The following is a 21,071-nucleotide window of genomic DNA, read 5'->3' on the forward strand; positions in this document are numbered from 1 at the left end:
ATTCGCCTAGCCACGCCTGCGTTTTTCCGAACACTCCCTGAAAACGGTCATTTGACACCCAGAAACGCCCACTTCATGTCAATCACTCTGCGGTCAGCAGTGCGACTGAAAAGCTTCGCTAGACCTTGTGTTAAACTACATCGTTCGTTGTAATAGTATGTCGCGCGTGAGCATTGCGCCGCATGCGCAGAAGTGACGTTTTTTTCATCACCGCTGCACAGCAAACGAATGCAGCTAGCGATCAACTCGGAATGACCACCAATACCCTAACTGTACACAATATAATACTGTAATGAAACGTCCTATACATAAGATGGAATCTCGTCCTGACAGTGTTATTGATACTTGCAAAATTCATATTTACTATGTATAGGCCAGAACTGGGGCAGTGCGTCCTACACTTTTATCCCTGCTCTCCAATATGACCCCGCTCTTTGTGTCCCACAGGTCTCTGCTCTGTCATCGGAACGTTATGTCAGACGGTCACGTATATGGAGGTGAGCGGCGTATCCGAGGAGAATGTCACCCTGCCGTGCTCGCACAAGCTGGGAGTGCTGGGGAGCAACCTGGACATCGAGTGGTTCTCAAACGTCTCTGACCAAGGGCAGAAAGTGGTAACGTATTATCTGGCTGCGCTGCTTCTCAGAATGTAGGACATTCCCCTCGGCGGGTCCAGCCCAATGCCACAAGCACTGCTCAGTAGACGTCCCAGACAGCGCGACCACTCTTACTGGGAGTAGTGCGGCCGCGTTACATCACGGCCAGTATAGAACCCATAGCTTCCATACAGTCCAGAAATAAGGAGACATGTACAGATGGGTCCACAGTTATCTTGGCTAGTTTGCTGCACCTAGGCACAACATGGTTAATTTACATAAACCCTCCATCTATTGTTCTCAGCTGCAGTACAATACAGAGAACAATACAGCAGGAGATTGAGGCCGACTGGCCAGTCTCAGTTAATCCTATTAAAGGTCAAGATAAACATGGACCCATCTGTATACAGGATGCCCCAAGGTAGCCTCAGTGGTATTATTATTATCCTTTATTTATATGCCCAAAGGGTATTATCCTGACTCCAACATTAAGCTCCACAATGAAAGTATATGAGGTATCCCCCCCCGGGCGCCTAGTATAATGGTATAACATACAGAGAAGAAGAAAGGACGTATCTCTTCAGCGGACGGTGCTGCTTTCCTGTTAAAGTCGTTCTTAATACATAAGAAATGAATAAATCTCCATGTGGGGGACATGAAAGGAGATTGTACCATCTAGTGCAGCCAATTGTGTGGTTAACCCTTGAAGAAACCGTAAAAGGACTGGTTATCACACCGCAGGATCCAGCTTCCTATGTCCGAGTGGAGAAAAAGAGTCCTCCCTATATACAGTATCTCTTTATTCTGGGACTAATATATACTCATGTAACTGTGGGAGATGCTTAGTGACTTGGCTGTACTGGATTGTGTTTTATCTCTTCTTCTGTTCCTCCCCGTGGAGAGTTATTCATTTCTTATATATAAAGAAGAAGAATTTAACAAGAAACTATCCGCTGAACAATACGCTCTTCTTCTGAGTGTTTGTTATACCATTATACCGGGCGCCCGAGTGGGATTCTCTGTACGGAAGCTCCAAAGTGAAAATATACCGTCATTTAAGGTGAAGCTATAAACTGTAAATGTGATTTAATTCCGCATCATTTTTCTATAAACACAGAGACAGTCCGCACCAGTAAAATCTATGCAGTCCTGTCAGTCCCTGCACCAGTATAATATATGCAGTCCTGTCAGTCCCTGCACCAGTATAACCTATGCAGTCCTGTCAGTCCCTGCACCAGTATAATCTATGCAGTCCTGTTAGTCCCTGCACCAGTATAATCTATGCAGTCCTGTCAGCAGTCATGTCAGTACCTGCACCAGTATAATCTATGCAGTCATGTCAGTCCCTGCACTAGTATAATCTGTGCAGTCATGTCAGTCCCTGCACCAGTATAATCTGTGCAGTCATGTCAGTCGCTGCACCAGTATAATCTATGCAGTTCTGTCAGTCCATGCACCAGTATAATCTATGCAGTCCTGTCAGCAGTCATGTCAGTCCCTGCACCAGTATAATCTATGCAGTCATGTCAGTCCCTGCACCAGTATAATCTATGTAGTCATGACAGCCCCTGCACCAGTATAATCTATGCAGTCATGTCAGTCCCTGCACCAGTATAATCTATGCAGTCCTGTCAGTCCCTGCACCAGTATAATCTATGCAGTCATGTCAGTCCCTGCATCTGTATAATCTATGCAGTCATGTCAGTCCCTGCATCTGTATAATCTATGCAGTCATGCCAGTCCCTACACCAGTATAATCTATGTAGTCATGTCAGTCCCTGCACCAGTATAATCTGTGCAGTCCTGTCAGTCCCTGCATCAGTATAATCTATGCAGTCCTGTCAGTACCTGCACCAGTAGAACCTATGCAGTCCTGTCAGCAGTCATGTCAGTCCCTGCACCAGTATAATCTATGCAGTCATGTCAGTCTCTGCATCAGTATAATCTATGCAGTTCGGTCAGTACCTGCATCAGTATAATCTATGCAGTCATGTCAGTCCCCACACCAGTATAATCTATGCAGTCCTGTCAATCCCTGCACCAGTATAATCTATGCAGTCATGTCAGTCCCTGCACCAGTATAATCTATGCAGTCATGTCAGTCCCTGCACCAGTATAATCTATGTAGTCCTGTCAGTCCCTGCATCAGTATAATCTATGCAGTCCTGTCAGTACCTGCACCAGTAGAACCTATGCAGTCCTGTCAGCAGTCATGTCAGTCCCTGCACCAGTATAATCTATGCAGTCATGTCAGTCTCTGCATCAGTATAATCTATGCAGTTCGGTCAGTACCTGCATCAGTATAATCTATGCAGTCATGTCAGTCCCTACACCAGTATAATCTATGCAGTCCTGTCAATCCCTGCACCAGTATAATCTATGCAGTCATGTCAGTCCCTGCACCAGTATAATCTATGCAGTCATGTCAGTCCCTGCACCAGTATAATCTATGTAGTCCTGTCAGTCCCTGCACCAGTATAATCTATGCAGTCCTGTCAGCAGTCAGGTCAGTACCTGCACCAGTATAGTCTATGCAGTCATGTCAGTCCCTGCACCAGTATAATCTGTGCAGTCATGTCAGTCCCTGCACCAGTATAATCTGTGCAGTTATGTCAGTCCCTGCACCAGTATAATCTATGCAGTCATGTCAGTCCCTGCACCAGTATAATCTGTGCAGTCATGTCAGTCCCTGCACCAGTATAATCTGTGCAGTCATGTCAGTCCCTGCACCAGTATAATCTGTGCAGTTATGTCCGTCCCTGCATCAGTATAATCTATGCAGTTCTGTCAATCCATGCACCAGTATAATCTATGCAGTCCTGTCAGCAGTCATGTCAATCCCTGCACCAGTATAATCTATGCAGTTCTGTCAATCCATGCACCAGTATAATCTATGCAGTCATGTCAGTCCCTGCATCAGTATAATCTATGCAGTCATGTCAGTCCCTGCATCAGTATAATCTATGCAGTCATGTCAGTCCCTGCATCAGTATAATCTATGCAGTCATGTCAGTCCCTGCACCAGTATAATCTATGCAGTCCTGTCAGTCCCTGCATCAGTATAATCTATGCAGTCATGTCAGTCCCTGCATCATTATTATCTATGTAGTCCTGTCAGTCCCTGCACCAGTATAATCTATGCAGTCATGTCAGTCCCTACACCAGTATAATCTATGCAGTCATGTCAGTCCCTGCATCAGTATAATCTATGCAGTCCTGTCAGTTCCTGCATCAGTATAATCTATGCAGTCATGTCAGTCCCTGCATCAGTATTATCTATGTAGTCCTGTCAGTCCCTGCACCAGTATAATCTATGCAGTCATGTCAGTCCCTACACCAGTATAATCTATGCAGTCATGTCAGTCCCTGCATCAGTATAATCTATGCAGTTATGTCAGTCCCTGCATCAGTATAATCTATGCAGTCATGTCAGTCCCTGCATCAGTATAATCTATGCAGTCATGTCAGTCCCTGCATCAGTATAATCTATGCAGTCATGTCAGTCCCTACACCAGTATAATCAATGGAGTCCTGTCAGCAGTCATGTCAGTACCCGCACCAGTATAATCTATGCAGTCATGTCAGTCCCTGCACCAGTATAATCTATGCAGTCCTGTCAGTCCCTGCACCAGTATAATCTATGCAGTCCTGTCAGTCCCTGCACCAGTATAATCTATGCCGTCCTGTCAGTCCCTGCATCAGTATAATCTATGCAGTCATGTCAGTCCCTGCATCAGTATTATCTATGCAGTCATGTCAGTCCCTGCATCAGTATAATCTATGCAGTCATGTCAGTCCCTACACCAGTATAATCTATGCAGTCATGTCAGTCCCTGCATCAGTATAATCTATGCAGTCATGTCAGTCCCTGCATCAGTATAATCTATGCAGTCATGTCAGTCCCTGCATCAGTATAATCTATGCAGTCATGTCAGTCCCTGCACCAGTATAATCTATGCAGTCATGTCAGTCCCTGCACCAGTATAATCTATGCAGTCATGTCAGTCCCTGCACCAGTATAATCTATGTAGTCCTGTCAGTCCCTGCACCAGTACAATCTATGCAGTCCTGTCAGCAGTCATGTCAGTACCTGCACCAGTATAGTCTATGCAGTCATGTCAGTCCCTGCACCAGTATAATCTGTGCAGTCATGTCAATCCTTGCACCAGTATAATCTGTGCAGTCATGTCAGTCCCTGCACCAGTATAATCTATGCAGTTCTGTCAGTCCATGCACCAGTATAATCTATGCAGTCCTGTCAGCAGTCATGTCAGTCACTGCACCAGTATAATCTATGCAGTCATGTCAGTCCCTGCACCAGTATAATCTATGCAGTCATGTCAGTCCATGCACCAGTATAATCTATGCAGTCCTGTCAGCAGTCATATCAGTCACTGCACCAGTATAATCTATGCAGTCATGTCAGTCCCTGCACCAGTATAATCTATGCAGTCATGTCAGTCCATGCACCAGTATAATCTATGCAGTTCTGTCAGTCCATGCACCAGTATAATCTATGCAGTCATGTCAGTCCCTGCATCAGTATAATCTATGCAGTCATGTCAGTCCCTGCATCAGTATAATCTATGCAGTCATGTCAGTCCCTGCAGCAGTATAATCTATGCAGTCCTATCAGTCCCTGCACCAGTATAATCTACGCAGTCCCGTCAGTCCCTGCACCAGTATTATTTATGCAGTCATTTCAGTCCCTGCACCGGTGGAGTTTACAATCTATATTAGGGTTACGTTTTTGTCAGAAGTCAATTAACCTACCAGTGTATTGTGAAAGGAAAGCCGTAACCCAGGAGTACCCAAACGCGGTCCTCACCGACAGTCCAGGTTTTAGGAATATCCCTGCTTGTGCACACATGGTATAATCAAACTGACTGAGGTACTAATTAAGTCACCTGTGCCTAAGCGTGGATATCCTTAAAACATGAACTGTTGGAGTGCCTTTGGGAACCATTGCCATATCCCAGAAATCAGAGGTGAATGAATAATGCGATGTGGATGCCCCTGCAGCATACCAGCTACGACCAGACGTCATCACCGTATGCCTGCCCTCGCCCTGTGCGCGGTGTAACATATACATCTCCTAACAGGTGTGTGTGCGCTTTCCTGCCGGCCTGCGTGGCCAGATTAGCGTGGCAGTGCGATTTCATGCAGGAACGTGTCCTCGGTCTGCATCGGCCCCGCAGTGCATGTTTTCAGTGTTTCCTGTACATTATTGTCTCCCCTGTACCTCCAGATACTCAGCTACAGTGGAGGGAAAGTCTATGAAAATGAAGACCTCATGGGCCGTTACAGATTCTCCTCCAACTGCTCAGCCGGTGACGCGGACATATTCATCCCCTCGCTGGAGCCCGGCGACGCCGGACAGTACATCTGCAAAGTGAAAAATGCAGGGAAATATAAATGGTGTTACATCAGCTTAAAGATCCTGGGTGAGTAACTGTAGCGGTGCCCGCGTGCTGGGTGAGTAACTGTAGTGGTGCCCGCGTGCTGGGTGATTAACTGTAGCGGTGCCCGCGTGCTGGGTGAGTATCTGTAGCGGTGCCCGCGTGCTGGGTGATTAACTGTAGCGGTGCCCGCGTGCTGGGTGAGTATCTGTAGCGGTGCCCGCGTGCTGGGTGATTAACTGTAGCGGTGCCCACGTGCTGGGTGAGTATCTGTAGCGGTGCCCGCGTGCTGGGTGAGTAACTGTAGCAGTGCCCGCGTGCTGGGTGAGTAACTGTAGCGGTACCCGTGTGCTGGGTGAGTAACTGTAGCGGTGCCCGTGTGCTGGGTGATTAACTGTAGCGGTGCCCGCGTGCTGGGTGATTAACTGTAGCGGTGCCCGCGTGCTGGGTGATTAACTGTAGCGGTGCCCGCGTGCTGGGTGAGTAACTGTAGCGGTGCCCGCGTGCTGGGTGATTAACTGTAGCAGTGCCCGCGTGCTGGGTGAGTAACTGTAGCAGTGCCCGCGTGCTGGGTGAGTAACTGTAGCGGTGCCCGTGTGCTGGGTGATTAACTGTAGCGGTGCCCGCGTGCTGGGTGATTAACTGTAGCGGTGCCCGCGTGCTGGGTGAGTAACTGTAGCGGTGCCCGTGTGCTGGGTGATTAACTGTAGCGGTGCCCGCGTGCTGGGTGATTAACTGTAGCGGTGCCCGCGTGCTGGGTGAGTAACTGTAGCGGTGCCCGCGTGCTGGGTGAGTAACTGTAGCGGTGCCCGCGTGCTGGGTGAGTAACTGTAGCAGGGCCCGCGTGCTGGGTGAGTAACTGTAGCGGTGCCCGCGTGCTGGGTGATTAACTGTAGCGGTGCCCGCGTGCTGGGTGAGTATCTGTAGCGGTGCCCGCGTGCTGGGTGATTAACTGTAGCGGTGCCCACGTGCTGGGTGAGTATCTGTAGCGGTGCCCGCGTGCTGGGTGATTAACTGTAGCGGTGCCCGCGTGCTGGGTGAGTAACTGTAGCAGTGCCCGCGTGCTGGGTGAGTAACTGTAGCGGTGCCCGCGTGCTGGGTGATTAACTGTAGCGGCGCCCGCGTGCTGGGTGATTAACTGTAGCGGGGCCCGCGTGCTGGGTGATTAACTGTAGCGGTGCCCGCGTGCTGGGTGATTAACTGTAGCGGTGCCCGCATGCTGGGTGAGTAACTGTAGCGGTGCCCGCGTGCTGGGTGATTAACTGTAGCGGTGCCCGCGTGCTGGGTGATTAACTGTAGCGGTGCCCGCGTGCTGGGTGATTAACTGTAGCGGTGCCCACGTGCTGGGTGATTAACTGTAGCGGTGCCCATGTGCTGGGTGAGTAACTGTAGCGGGGCCTGCGTGCTGGGTGAGTAACTGTAGCGGTGCCCATGTGCTGGGTGATTAACTGTAGCGGTGCCCGCGTGCTGGGTGATTAACTGTAGCGGTGCCCGCGTGCTGGGTGAGTAACTGTAGCGGTGCCCATGTGCTGGGTGAGTAACTGTAGCGGGGCCTGCGTGCTGGGTGAGTAACTGTAGCGGGGCCCGCGTGCTGGGTGAGTAACTGTAGCGGTGCCCGCGTGCTGGGTGAGTAACTGTAGCGGTGCCCGCGTGCTGGGTGAGTAACTGTAGCGGGGCCCGCGTGCTGGGTGAGTAACTGTAGCGTGGCCTGCGTGCTGGGTGAGTAACTGTAGCGGGGCCCGCGTGCTGGGTGAGTAACTGTAGCGGTGCCCGCGTGCTGGGTGAGTAACTGTAGCGTGGCCTGCGTGCTGGGTGAGTAACTGTAGCGGGGCCTGCGTGCTGGGTGAGTAACTGTAGCGGTGCCTGCGTGCTGGGTGAGTAACTGTAGCGGGGCCTGCGTGCTGGGTGAGTAACTGTAGCGGGGCCCGCGTGCTGGGTGAGTAACTGTAGCGGTGCCTGCGTGCTGGGTGAGTAACTGTAGCGGTGCCTGCGTGCTGGGTGAGTAACTGTAGCGGGGCCTGCGTGTTGGGTGAGTAACTGTAGCGGGGCCTGCGTGCTGGGTGAGTAACTGTAGCGGGGCCTGCGTGCTGAGTGAGTAACTGTAGCGGGGCCTGCGTGTTGGGTGAGTAACTGTAGCGGGGCCCGCGTGCTGGGTGAGTAACTGTAGCGGGGCCTGCGTGCTGGGTGAGTAACTGTAGCGGGGCCCGCGTGCTGGGTGAGTAACTGTAGCGGGGCCTGCGTTAAAACTGCTTCCAATCCCCCAGGTTCACTCTTCAGCTGCTCAATGTTGTCTGTCCCACGTCTGCTGTACCTTGTGTACGGTGCGTGCCCCACGTCTGCTGTACCCTGTGTACGGTGCGTGCCCCACGTCTGCTGTACCTTGTGTATGGTGCGTGCCCCACGTCTGCTGTACCTTGTGTATGATGCATACCCCACGTCTGCTGTACCCTGTGTACGGTGCATACCCCACGTCTGCTGTACCTTGTGTACGGTGCGTGCCCCACGTCTGCTGTACCCTGTGTACGGTGCGTGCCCCACGTCTGCTGTACCTTGTGTATGGTGCGTGCCCCACGTCTTCTGTACCCTGTGTACGGTGCGTGCCCCACGTCTGCTGTACCCTGTGTATGGTGCATACCCCACGTCTGCTGTACCCCGTGTATGGTGGGCGCCCCACGTCTGCTGTACCTTGTGTATGGTGCGTGCCCCACGTCTGCTGTACCCTGTGTACGGTGCATGCCCCACGTCTGCTGTACCCTGTGTACGGTGCGTGCCCCACGTCTGCTGTACCCTATGTACGGTGCGTGTCCCACGTCTGCTGTACCCTGTGTATGGTGCGTGCCCCACGTCTGCTGTACCCTGTGTATGGTGCGTGCCCCACGTCTGCTGTACCCTTCGTATGGTGCGTGCCCCACGTCTGCTGTACCCTGTGTATGGTGCGTGCCCCACGTCTGCTGTACCCTGTGTACGGTGCGTGCCCCACGTCTGCTATACCCTGTGTATGGTGCGTGCCCCACGTCTGCTGTACCCTGTGTACGGTGCGTGCCCCACGTCTGCTGTACCCTGTGAATGGTGCGTGCCCCACGTCTGCTGTACCCTGTGTACGGTGCGTGCCCCACGTCTGCTGTACCCTGTGTATGGTGCGTGCCCCACGTCTGCTGTACCCTGTGTATGGTGCGTGCCCCACGTCTGCTGTACCCTGTGTATTGTGCGTGCCCCACGTCTGCTGTACCCTGTGTATGGCGCGTGGCCCACGTCTGCTGTACCCTGTGTACGGTGCGTGCCCCACGTCTGCTGTACCCTGTGTATGGTGGGCGCCCCACGTCTGCTGTACCTTGTGTATGGTGCATACCCCACGTCTGCTGTACCCTGTGTATGGTGCGTGCCCCACGTCTGCTGTACCCTGTGTATGGTGCGTGGCCCACGTCTGCTGTACCCTGTGTACGGTGCGTGCCCCACGTCTGCTGTACCCTGTGTACGGTGCATACCCCACGTCTGCTGTACCTTGTGTATGGTGCGTGCCCCACGTCTGCTGTACCCTGTGTACGGTGCGTGCCCCACGTCTGCTGTACCCTGTGTATGGTGCGTGCCCCACGTCTGCTGTACCCTGTGTATGGTGCGTGCCCCACGTCTGCTGTACCCTGTGTATGGTGCGTGCCCCACGTCTGCTGTACCCTGTGTATGGTGCGTGCCCCACGTCTGCTGTACCCTGTGTACGGTGGGCGCCCCACGTCTGCTGTACCTTGTGTACGGTGCGTGCCCCACGTCTGCTGTACCTTGTGTATGGTGCGTGGCCCACGTCTGCTGTACCCTGTGTACGGTGGGCGCCCCACGTCTGCTGTACCCTGTGTACGGTGGGCGCCCCACGTCTGCTGTACCTTGTGTATGGTGCGTGCCCCACGTCTGCTGTACCCTGTGTACGGTGGGCGCCCCACGTCTGCTGTACCCTGTGTACGGTGGGCGCCCCACGTCTGCTGTACCTTGTGTATGGTGCGTGCCCCACGTCTGCTGTACCCTGTGTACGGTGGGCGCCCCACGTCTGCTGTACCCTGTGTATGGTGCATACCCCACGTCTGCTGTACCCTATGTATGGTGCGTGCCCCACGTCTGCTATACCCTGTGTATGGTGCGTGCCCCACGTCTGCTGTACCCTGTGTATGGTGGGCGCCCCACGTCTGCTGTACCTTGTGTATGGTGCGTGCCCCACGTCTGCTGTACCCTGTGTACGGTGCGTGCCCCACGTCTGCTGTACCTTGTGTATGGTGCGTGCCCCACGTCTGCTGTACCCTGTGTATGGTGCGTGCCCCACGTCTGCTGTACCCTGTGTATGGTGCGTGCCCCACGTCTGCTATACCCTGTGTATGGTGCGTGCCCCACGTCTGCTGTACCCTGTGTATGGTGGGCGCCCCACGTCTGCTGTACCTTGTGTATGGTACGTGCCCCACGTCTGCTGTACCCTGTGTACGGTGCGTGCCCCACGTCTGCTGTACCTTGTGTATGGTGCGTGCCCCACGTCTGCTGTACCCTGTGTATGGTGCGTGCCCCACGTCTGCTGTACCCTGTGTATGGTGCGTGCCCCACGTCTGCTGTACCCTGTGTATGGTGCGTGCCCCACGTCTGCTGTACCCTGTGTACGGTGGGCGCCCCACGTCTGCTGTACCCTTTGTATGGTGCGTGCCCCACGTCTGCTGTACCCTGTGTACGGTGGGTCTGCTGTACCCTGTGTATGGTGCGTGCCCCACGTCTGCTGTACCCTGTGTACGGTGGGCGCCCCACGTCTGCTGTACCTTGTGTATGGTGCGTGCCCCACGTCTGCTGTACCCTGTGTACGGTGGGCGCCCCACGTCTGCTGTACCCTGTGTACGGTGCGTGCCCCACGTCTGCTGTACCCTGTGTACGGTGCGCGCCCCATGTCTGCTGTACCCTGTGTATGGTGCGCGCCCCACGTCTGCTGTACCCTGTGTATGGTGCGTACCCCACGTCTGCTGTACCCTGTGTATGGTGCGTACCCCACGTCTGCTGTACCCTGTGTATGGTGCGCGCCCCACGTCTGCTGTACCCTGTGTACGGTGCGCGCCCCACGTCTGCTGTACCCTGTGTACGGTGCGCGCCCCACGTCTGCTGTACCCTGTGTATGGTGCGCGCCCCACGTCTGCTGTACCCTGTGTATGGTGCGCGCCCCACGTCTGCTGTACCCTGTGTATGGTGCGTACCCCACGTCTGCTGTACCCTGTGTATGGTGCGCGCCCCACGTCTGCTGTACCCTGTGTATGGTGCGTGCCCCACGTCTGCTGTACCCTGTGTACGGTGGGCGCCCCACGTCTGCTGTACCCTTTGTATGGTGCGTGCCCCACGTCTGCTGTACCCTGTGTACGGTGCGTGCCCCACGTCTGCTATACCCTGTGTACGGTGCGTGCCCCACGTCTGCTGTACCCTGTGTATGGTGCGTGCCCCACGTCTGCTGTACCCTGTGTATGGTGCGTGCCCCACGTCTGCTGTACCCTGTGTACGGTGGGCGCCCCACGTCTGCTGTACCTTGTGTATGGTGCGTGCCCCACGTCTGCTGTACCCTGTGTACGGTGGGCGCCCCACGTCTGCTGTACCCTGTGTACGGTGCGTGCCCCACGTCTGCTGTACCCTGTGTACGGTGCGCGCCCCACGTCTGCTGTACCCTGTGTACAGTGCGCGCCCCACGTCTGCTGTACCCTGTGTATGGTGCGTACCCCACGTCTGCTGTACCCTGTGTATGGTGCGCGCCCCACGTCTGCTGTACCCTGTGTATGGTGCGTACCCCACGTCTGCTGTACCCTGTGTACGGTGGGCGCCCCACGTCTGCTGTACCCTGTGTACGGTGCGTGCCCCACGTCTGCTGTACCCTGTGTACGGTGCGCGCCCCACGTCTGCTGTACCCTGTGTACAGTGCGCGCCCCACGTCTGCTGTACCCTGTGTATGGTGCGTACCCCACGTCTGCTGTACCCTGTGTATGGTGCGCGCCCCACGTCTGCTGTACCCTGTGTACAGTGCGTGCCCCACGTCTGCTGTACCCTGTGTACGGTGCGCGCCCCACGTCTGCTGTACCCTGTGTACGGTGCGCGCCCCACGTCTGCTGTACCCTGTGTATGGTGCGTACCCCACGTCTGCTGTACCCTGTGTATGGTGCGCGCCCCACGTCTGCTGTACCCTGTGTACAGTGCGTGCCCCCTCATCTGTACCAGCTTCACCTCCATGTCAGAGCCTCCTCTCTCTTCTATTTGACTTCTGCCCAGTCTGCCACGTTCTGCCTCTATTTCCGTCCCACATCTTGTCAGTCTCACCCTGGGACAGCAGGCGCTGCCTCACACCTTCCACCCCAGTGCACCCACTTCAGGACTGTATTATGTTGTGTACTCGCGGGAATACTGAGCAGTGATATGACTGCACAATCATGAAAGCTTGATGACAATGTGGAACATTCTGCAGTAGATCCAGAGAAGTGAGAAAACGCCTGCCGTCCTGTACCGCTCACCCCAGACTAAAGGCCTAATTCAGACCTGATCGCAACAGCAAACTTTTTCTCTTATGTGCAAAACCATGGGGGTAATTCAGACCTGATCGTAGCAGCAAATTTGTTAGCAGTTGGGCAAAACCACGTGCATCTGACCCCCCCTCCCCCTCCCACTCCCCCCCTTCCTGCAGTGCACATGGTTTTGCCCAACTGCTAACAAATTTACTGCTACGATCATGTCTGAATTACCCCCCATGTGCAGTGCAGAGGAAGCAGATGTAACATGTGCAGAGAGAGTTAGATTTGGGTGGGGTGTGTTCAAACTGAAATCTAAATTGCAGTGTAAAAATAGAGCAGCCAGTATTTACCCTGCACAGAAACAATATAACCCACCCAAATCTAACTCTCTCTGCACATGTTATATCTGCCCCACCTGCAGTGCACATGGTTTTACCCATTAAAGAACGATTTTGCTTTTGCAATCATTTCTAAATTAGGCCCTAAGGCTGGAGTATGACCAACGCTGGGGAACGCCTGACATCCGTTCTGTATTTATGCAGGAGTGGATGTAGGGCAGGGCTGGCCAAACCAGTCCTCAAGATCTACCAACAGGTCATGTTTTCCATGCCTCCTGGAGATCTGTAGAATGGTCAGTTAGGAATGAATGCAGCACATCTTATTAGTAATGACGACACCTGTGCACCAGGTAGGTGGTCTGGAAAATGTGAACTGTTGGTAGATCTCGAGGACTGGTTTGGCCAGCCCTGATGTAGGGGGTATTATTAATTGCAGCAGGGGGTAGTAAAAGGCTCTGCAATGGGGCAGTAAGTGTATATAGGAGAAGGAGCTAGCAGGGAAATAGCTGTATATACTGTATGTGTGTTAAATGGTGGTGCTGGGTACTTACCTTTCCCCAGTGTCTGATCCTGTGCTGTGTTACCAGTGACATAGAGTGATAAGACAATGGGGCAGAAAGGGTATATAGGAGAGGGAGCTATATACTGTATGTGTGTTATATTGGGTGGTGCGGGGTACTTACCTTTCCCCAGCGTCTGATCCTGTGCTGTGTTACCAGTGACATAGAGTGGTAAGACAATGGGGCAGTAAGGGTATATAGGAGAGGGAGCTATATACTGTATGTGTGTTATATGGGGTGGTACGGGGTACTTACCTTTCCTGTGCTTTGTTTCCAGTGAAGCCGTCAGAGCCTGATTGCTGGATAGAGGGTGACCCGATAGTGGGCAGAGACGTCGCCCTGCATTGCAAGTCATCGGGGGGCACAAAGCCCATGTGGTACCGCTGGCAGCGTCTGAAGCACAAGGATGAATTCCCAGTATACATATCGAATACTCCGCAGCTCGGTGAGACGCCTCCTGCTGCTGGGACAGTATGTGTGTGCGTGCTAATGTGTCCGGCGGCCTACAGTATGCTGGGTTTCTGGGTGTCCGCCTGTATACTGCAGTGTGTATATCATGTCACAGGGAGAGGAACAATAGTCATTGCTGCAGGCATCATGTATCTGGGCCGGGTCATTATGTGGCCCACTATGTACAGCTGCGGCAGCCGACTTAGAGGTCATTGTATTATAGGGGCACGGATTGCGAAGGTATAGCGAAGCAGTAGCGCCGAGATGCATTATCATCTCGGCTGCCAGACACCGGCACTAGGCTGACGCACTGTGCGCTCTAGCAGCGATCGCCGGAGCGGGGACTTTTCACTCCCCCACTTCAGTATCCGAGATGTTGATACGTCTCGTCGCTACCTCTTCCTGCTCCCCGGTAAAGTGGCGAAGCAGGAAGCTCTATGCCCACATGATACGTGCGGGTACAGTACGTCTCCCCAGGGGTGCATAACGCCCCTGTCATTTAGCGGTATCAGTACACCACTCTCCTACATACCAACATGTAGTAGATCTGCTCCTTCGTACCAGACACTAATGTAAGAATCCGCCTGTTTATAAGAATATGCGCGTGTTTGCGTGTGGAAGCTCATCCCGCCGACTGTACTTAGGGGGTCATTCCGAGTTGATCGCTCGCTAGCAGTTTTTAGCAGCCGTGCAAACGCTATGCCGCCGCCCACTGGGGAGTGTATTTTAGCTTAGCAGAAGTGAGAACGCCTGTGCAGCCGAGCTCTGCAAAAACAGTTTGTGCAGTTTCTGAGTAGCTCTGAACCTACTCAGCGCTTGCGATCACTTCAGCCTATTCGTGTCCGGATTTGACGTCATACACCCGCCCAGCCACGCCTGCGTTTTTGCAAACACTCCCTGAAAACGGTCAGTTGACACCCAGAAACACCCCCTTCCTGTCAATCTTCTTGCGGCCACCAGTGTGAAGGAAAACTTCGCTAGAACCTGTGCACAACCACAAAGAGCTTTGTACCTGTATGTCGTGCGTGCGCATTGCGGCCCATACACATGCGCATAAATGCCGTTTTTTCACTTGATCGCTGCGCTGCGAAAATCGTCAGTGAGCGATCAATCCGGAATGACCACCTTAGCCCGCAGCTGCCATCAGTACTGGGAGCTACACACGCCCCGTGTTGGGAACAAAATATCCGTCTTAACACAGGCTTCCCATGATAGTCCCATAATGCGGATCTGTTCAATGCGCAGCCCAGTTACTGCCCAGAGACGCTCAGGCCCTGTGCGCTGTATGGGCCTAATTCAGACCTGATCGCAAACTAGGGTTTTTTTTGCACTGCTGCGATCATATAGTCGCCGCCCATAGGGGAGTGTATTTTCGCTTTGCAAATGTGCGATCGCATGTGTAGCCGAGCGGTACAGAAAAGTTTTGTGCAGTGTCTGAGTAGCCCAGAACTTACTCAGCCGCTGCGATCACTTCAGCCTGTCCGTGACCGGAACTGACGTCAGACACCCGCCCTGCAAACGCTTGGACACGCCTGCGTTTTTCCAACCACTCCCTGAAAACGGTCAGTTGCCACCCACAAACGCCCTCTTCCTGTCAGTCTCCTTGCGATCGCCCGTGCGAATGTATTCTTCGCACAAATCCATCCCTGAGCGGCGATCTGCTTTGTACCTTTGCAATGCGCCTGCGCATTTCGGTGCATACGCATGCGCAGTGTAGACCTGATCGCAGCGCTGCAAAAACCGCTAGAGAGCGATCAGGTCTGAATTACCCCTTATGTCCTCTATAAAGGGAGCAGCTCAGATACACGTGTGTGTGCGTGTGTACACGTGTGTGTGCGTGTGTACACATGTGTGAGATAATAGGCTGCATTACTTTCATTACTGTTGTGCAAAGAATAAAGAAAGAAGTGTATAGTGACAGTGCCAGGAACTCAGGAATAACTCGGGCACAGGATGCGTTCTGTGATGATAAAATACAGCCCGTTACTTGCAGGTTATAAAGTGCTATTAGCGGTGCGTTATAAGTAAGTGGCGGTTTCATCCCCGGACATCCGATTGTGGGAAGCGTCTGTCAGACATCTGCAGCTGTGTCCGTCTCTTGGCAGATAGTTTCTGCCACGTTTACATTCTCCACATCTGACTGCTCTGCAGAGACAATGTGAGATTAACGCTAATTATTCCATTCTCCCTAGAACCGACCCAGCAGCTTGTGCTGCAGAACGTCAGCTCCAAGGACAACGGTTCGTACCGCTGTGTAGTGAGGAACGACGCCGGGCACAGGACCTGTGACTTACTTCTGACAGTACAATGTGAGTAACAAGACACAACCAGGAATACAGGGTATAACAGTGTCACCATGGGCACGAGATTGCTGAATGGTTAATACACTGTCATTTACACTTTGCCAGTAAGTAACCCCCATTATACACAATAATGACACTTACTGCAATTACAGCTGAAAGTGGACTCACTAGATGCTAACAACAAAAGACTATAATGTAATATGATTAATTTCAAGATAAAATACAACCATGTACAGACAAGGGATAGATAGAGTGCAGACTATCCAGTCACGAGTGACATCACTGAGAGTGCAGCCTATCCAGTCACTAGGACCAGTGACATCACTGAGAGTGCAGCCTATCCAGTCACTAGTAGCCAGTGACATCACTGAGAGTGCAGCCTATCCAGTCACTAGGAGCCAGTGACATCACTGAAAGTGCAGCCTATCCAGTCACTAGGAACCAGTGACATCACTGAGAGTGCAGCCTATCCAGTCACTAGTGACATCACTGAGAGTGCAGTCTATCCAGTCACTAGCGACATCACTGAGAGTGCATCCTATCCATTCACTAGGATCCAGTGACATCACTGAGAGTGCAGCCTATGCAGTCACTAGGAGTCAGTGACATCACTGAGAGTGCAGCCTATCCATTCACTAGGATCCAGTGACATCACTGACAGTGCAGCCTATGCAGTCACTAGGAGCCAGTGACATCACTGAGAGTGCAGCCTATCCAGTCACGAGGAGCCGGTGACATAACTGAAAGTGCAGCCTATCCATTCACTAGGAGCCAGTGACATCACTGAAAGTGCAGCCTATCCAGACAATATGAGCCAGTGACGTCACTGAGAGTGCAGCCTATCCAGTCACTATGAGCCAGTGACGTCACTGAGAGTGCAGCCTATCCATTCACTACTAGCCAGTGACATCACTGAGGGTGCAGTCTATCCAGTCACTAAGAACCAGTGACATCACTGAGAGTGCAGCTTATCCAGTCACTAGGAGCCAGTGACATAACTGAGAGTGCAGCCTATCCAGTCACTAGGAACCAGTGACATCACTGAGAGTGCAGCCTATCCAGTCACTAGGACCAGTGACATCACTGATAGTGCAGCCTATCCATTCACTAGGATCCAGTGACATCACTGACAGTGCAGCCTATGCAGTCACTAGGAGCCAGTGACATCACTGAGAGTGCAGCCTATCCATTCACTAGGATCCAGTGACATCACTGACAGTGCAGCCTATGCAGTCACTAGGAGCCAGTGACATCACTGAAAGTGCAGCCTATCCATTCACTAGGAGCCAGTGACATCACTGAAAGTGCAGCCTATCCAGACAATATGAGCCAGTGACGTCACTGAGAGTGGAGCCTATCCAGTCACTATGAGCCAGTGACGTCACTGAGAGTGCAGCCTATCCATTCACTACTAGCCAGTGACATCACTGAGGGTGCAGTCTATCCAGTCACTAGGAGCCAGTGACATCACTGAGAGTGCAGCCTATCCAGTCACTAGGAGCCAGTGACATCACTGAGAGCGCAGACTATCCAGTCACTAGGAGCCAGTGACATCACTGAGAGTGCAGCCTATCCAGTCACTAGGAACCAGTGACGTCACTGAGAGTGCAGCCTATCCAGTCACTAGGAGCCAGTGACATCACTGAGAGTGCAGATTATCCAGTCACTAGGAGCCAGTGACATCACTGAGGATGCAGCCTATCCAGTCACTAGGAGCCAGTGACATCACTGAGAGTGCAGCCTATCCAGTCACTAGGAGCCAGTGACATCACTGAGAGCGCAGACTATCCAGTCACTAGTAACCAGTGACATCACTGAGAGCGCAGACTATCCAGTCACTAGGAGCCAGTGACATCACTGAGAGTGCAGCCTATCCAGTCACTAGGAACCAGTGACGTCACTGAGAGTGCAGCCTATCCAGTCACTAGGAGCCAGTGACATCACTGAGAGTGCCGACTATCCAGTCACTAGGAGCCAGTGACATCACTGAGGATGCAGCCTAGCCAGTCACTAGGAGCCAGTGACATCACTGAGAGTGCAGCCTATCCAGTCACTAGGAGCCAGTGACATCACTGAGAGTGCAGCCTATCCAGTCACTATGTACCAGTGACATCACTGAGAGTGCAGACTATCCAGTCACTAGGAGCCAGTGACATCACTGAGAGTGCAGACTATCCAGTCACTAGGAGCCAGTGACATCACTGAGAGTGCAGACTATCCAGTCACTAGGAGCCAGTGACATCACTGAGAGTGCAGCTTATCCAGTCACTAGGAGCCAGGGACATCCCTGAGAGTGCAGTCTATCCAGTCACTATGAACCAGTGACATCACTGAGAGTACAGCCTATCCCGGTCACTAGGAACCAGTGACATCACGAGAGCAAAGCCTATCCAGTCACTAGGAGCCAGTGACATCACTGAGAGTGCAGACTATCCAGTCACTAGGAGCCAGTGACATCACTGAGAGTGCAGCCTATCCAGTCACTATGTACCAGTGACATCACTGAGAGTGCAGACTATCCAGTCACTAGTAGCCAGTGACATCACAGAGTGCAGACTATCCAGTCACTAGGAGCCAGTGACATCACTGAGAGTGCAGACTATCCAGTCACTAGGAGCCAGTGACATCACTGAGAGTGCAGACTATCCAGTCACTAGGAGCCAGTGACATCACTGAGAGTGCAGCTTATCCAGTCACTAGGACCAGTGACATCACTGAGAGTGCAGCTTATCCAGTCACTAGGAGCCAGTGACATAACTGAGAGTGCAGCCTATCCAGTCACTAGGAACCAGTGACATCACTGAGAGTGCAGCTTATCCAGTCACTAGGAGCCAGTGACATAACTGAGAGTGCAGCCTATCCAGTCACTAGGAACCAGTGACATCACTGAGAGTGCAGCCTATCCAGTCACTAGGAGCCAGTGACATAACTGAGAGTGTAGCCTATCCAGTCACTAGGAACCAGTGACATCACTGAGAGTGCAGCTTATCCAGTCACTAGGAGCCAGTGACATAACTGAGAGTGTAGCCTATCCAGTCACTAGGAACCAGTGACATCACTGAGAGTGCAGCCTATCCAGTCACTAGGACCAGTGACATCCCTGAGAGTGCAGCCTATCCAGTCACTAGGACCAGTGACATCCCTGAGAGTGCAGCCGCTATCTCTCTGATGGATTCCGGTTGATTTTGCAGCCTAAGGACAGCCTGTGTAATTTGCACTGAGAGCTCCTGTGGCTGCATATTGTGGGCTCACAGCAACAGCTTCCAATGCAAATGCCACACTTGGCATCATCTCTAGACCTTGTGCCTACCTAATTGATGAAGAAATAACAACGGAATCGCCCAGTCCTGTCCATGAAACAGCTTCTTAGTCACCTGTCGAATCGCTTTTGTTGCCTTGAAAAAGATGGGTCTACATATAAAACACCCTTCCTCCAGTGTGGACGTGAATACCATAAACTAAAGCTGACAGCCTGCACTCTAAGATCATATTCATTATATAACTTAAATGTTTTGGTAAACAGCTAAAATTACAAAAATCGTATCATCACCTAAATATATATGGACCTAACCGTAAGTCTGGATATTGTGAAGACTGTGGGCTAACAGCCTGCGAGAAGCCGGAGGGGCGGGACTTTGTGCAAGAATTCCCCTTTTTTTAAAGCAGCAATCATTTAAAAGGCAAAACCAGGTTCCCGCTTTAAAAATGCGGGCAGACTCACACAAGGTCCCTCCCCTCCAGCTTCTCGCAGGCTATAACATTTAGCCCTGTATGCCACATATAATAGGTAAAACTGTATTTTCTATATATTTTTTTATATTGTGTTATACAGCTCCCACAAACGTGGCCTTCCTGGCCGGTGTGACCTGTGGCACCGTGGGCGGGGCCCTCTTTCTGTTTCTCATCTGCTGGTTTCTGTTTCGGAAGAAAAAGCTCAAGAAGCTGGAAGAAGATGAGTTCCTCAATGAGATTCGGTAAATGGGAGAGAGCAAGACGTAAATAACATAACTGGGGCAAAATTTACTGTCGTTCCATTTTGACTTAGAAGGGATTTTGGCATTCTGTTTCCATTCGATTTGGGTTCAACAGATTTACGAAAGACCAAATCGAATGTCAAATCTATTCTAAAGCCAAATTCAAATTTATGAAAAACATTGATGTTTTCCCATAGGCCAACAAAAAGTCCCCTCATTTACTAAAATTCGATTTGCAAATCGATTTGAAATCGAACTCAAAATCAAACCTCAAATCCCCAAATGTTTAGAAAGATGTTTAGACATTCAATTTTGGCTTCTAAACACCATTTCAATGGCAGGAAATTGATAGTGATGACTTTTAAGTACCCAAAAGCATGTAGGGCAGTGCGGAAGTACTGATAGTGAATGTCCAAGGTTATGTTATGTTGTGCACCTACCTGCACAATACAAATCACCACCAGACTGAGGTAACCCTGGAGGACCAATCAGAGCACCATCAGTAGCTTCATGAGTTGAATACTGCACATATTTATACTAGTAGACATCAAACGTATTCCATTATTGTACAATAGATAGCACCAGAGCACAATATTGGGCAATTTGGCTGGATGATATAATGATTTTTAAAATCATGAGTGTTGTAACTGGCTATCCTGGTTCGTCCCATGATGCCTACATCCTCAGCAATTCATCCCTGTCTGCGAAAATTATTGTGGGACAAATGCCAGAGGGATGGTTGTTGTGTAAGATACCAGTATGCGCTAATAAAGCAGCTAATGGTGATTGTTGCTGTATTGTTCTAATTTGTTCCCCTTCCACCAAGAAATATTATTTAGGCTATGGCTGTTGCTCCTGGCTTCTGACTCCATTGTCAAATCCACAAACTCCTGCTGAGCATAAGTATAAAGAGGCACAAATAGCCACCCAATACATGACAGAATGCATCTT

The 21,071-nt window shown here is 51.8% G+C and overlaps 1 protein-coding gene across 3 annotated transcripts in view; it reads left to right on the plus strand.

The window, feature by feature from the left end:
* Window positions 1-21,071, plus strand: part of CLMP (CXADR like membrane protein) — a 161,113-nt gene that overhangs the window by 133,296 nt on the left and 6,746 nt on the right. For all 3 annotated transcript variants that reach the window (XR_010188715.1, XM_063943819.1, XM_063943820.1), the window contains exons 2-6: window positions 448-614; window positions 5,845-6,040; window positions 13,671-13,838; window positions 16,036-16,152; window positions 19,979-20,120. Coding sequence is in view for 2 of the 3 variants with exons in the window: in XM_063943819.1 (XP_063799889.1) it covers window positions 448-614; window positions 5,845-6,040; window positions 13,671-13,838; window positions 16,036-16,152; window positions 19,979-20,120 (790 nt within the window). In the remaining variant the exon portion in view is untranslated. The remainder of the gene's footprint in view (window positions 1-447; window positions 615-5,844; window positions 6,041-13,670; window positions 13,839-16,035; window positions 16,153-19,978; window positions 20,121-21,071) is intronic.

This window comes from Pseudophryne corroboree, chromosome 10 (genome assembly GCF_028390025.1).
Source record: "Pseudophryne corroboree isolate aPseCor3 chromosome 10, aPseCor3.hap2, whole genome shotgun sequence".
Classification (NCBI taxonomy): Eukaryota; Metazoa; Chordata; class Amphibia; order Anura; family Myobatrachidae; genus Pseudophryne; species Pseudophryne corroboree.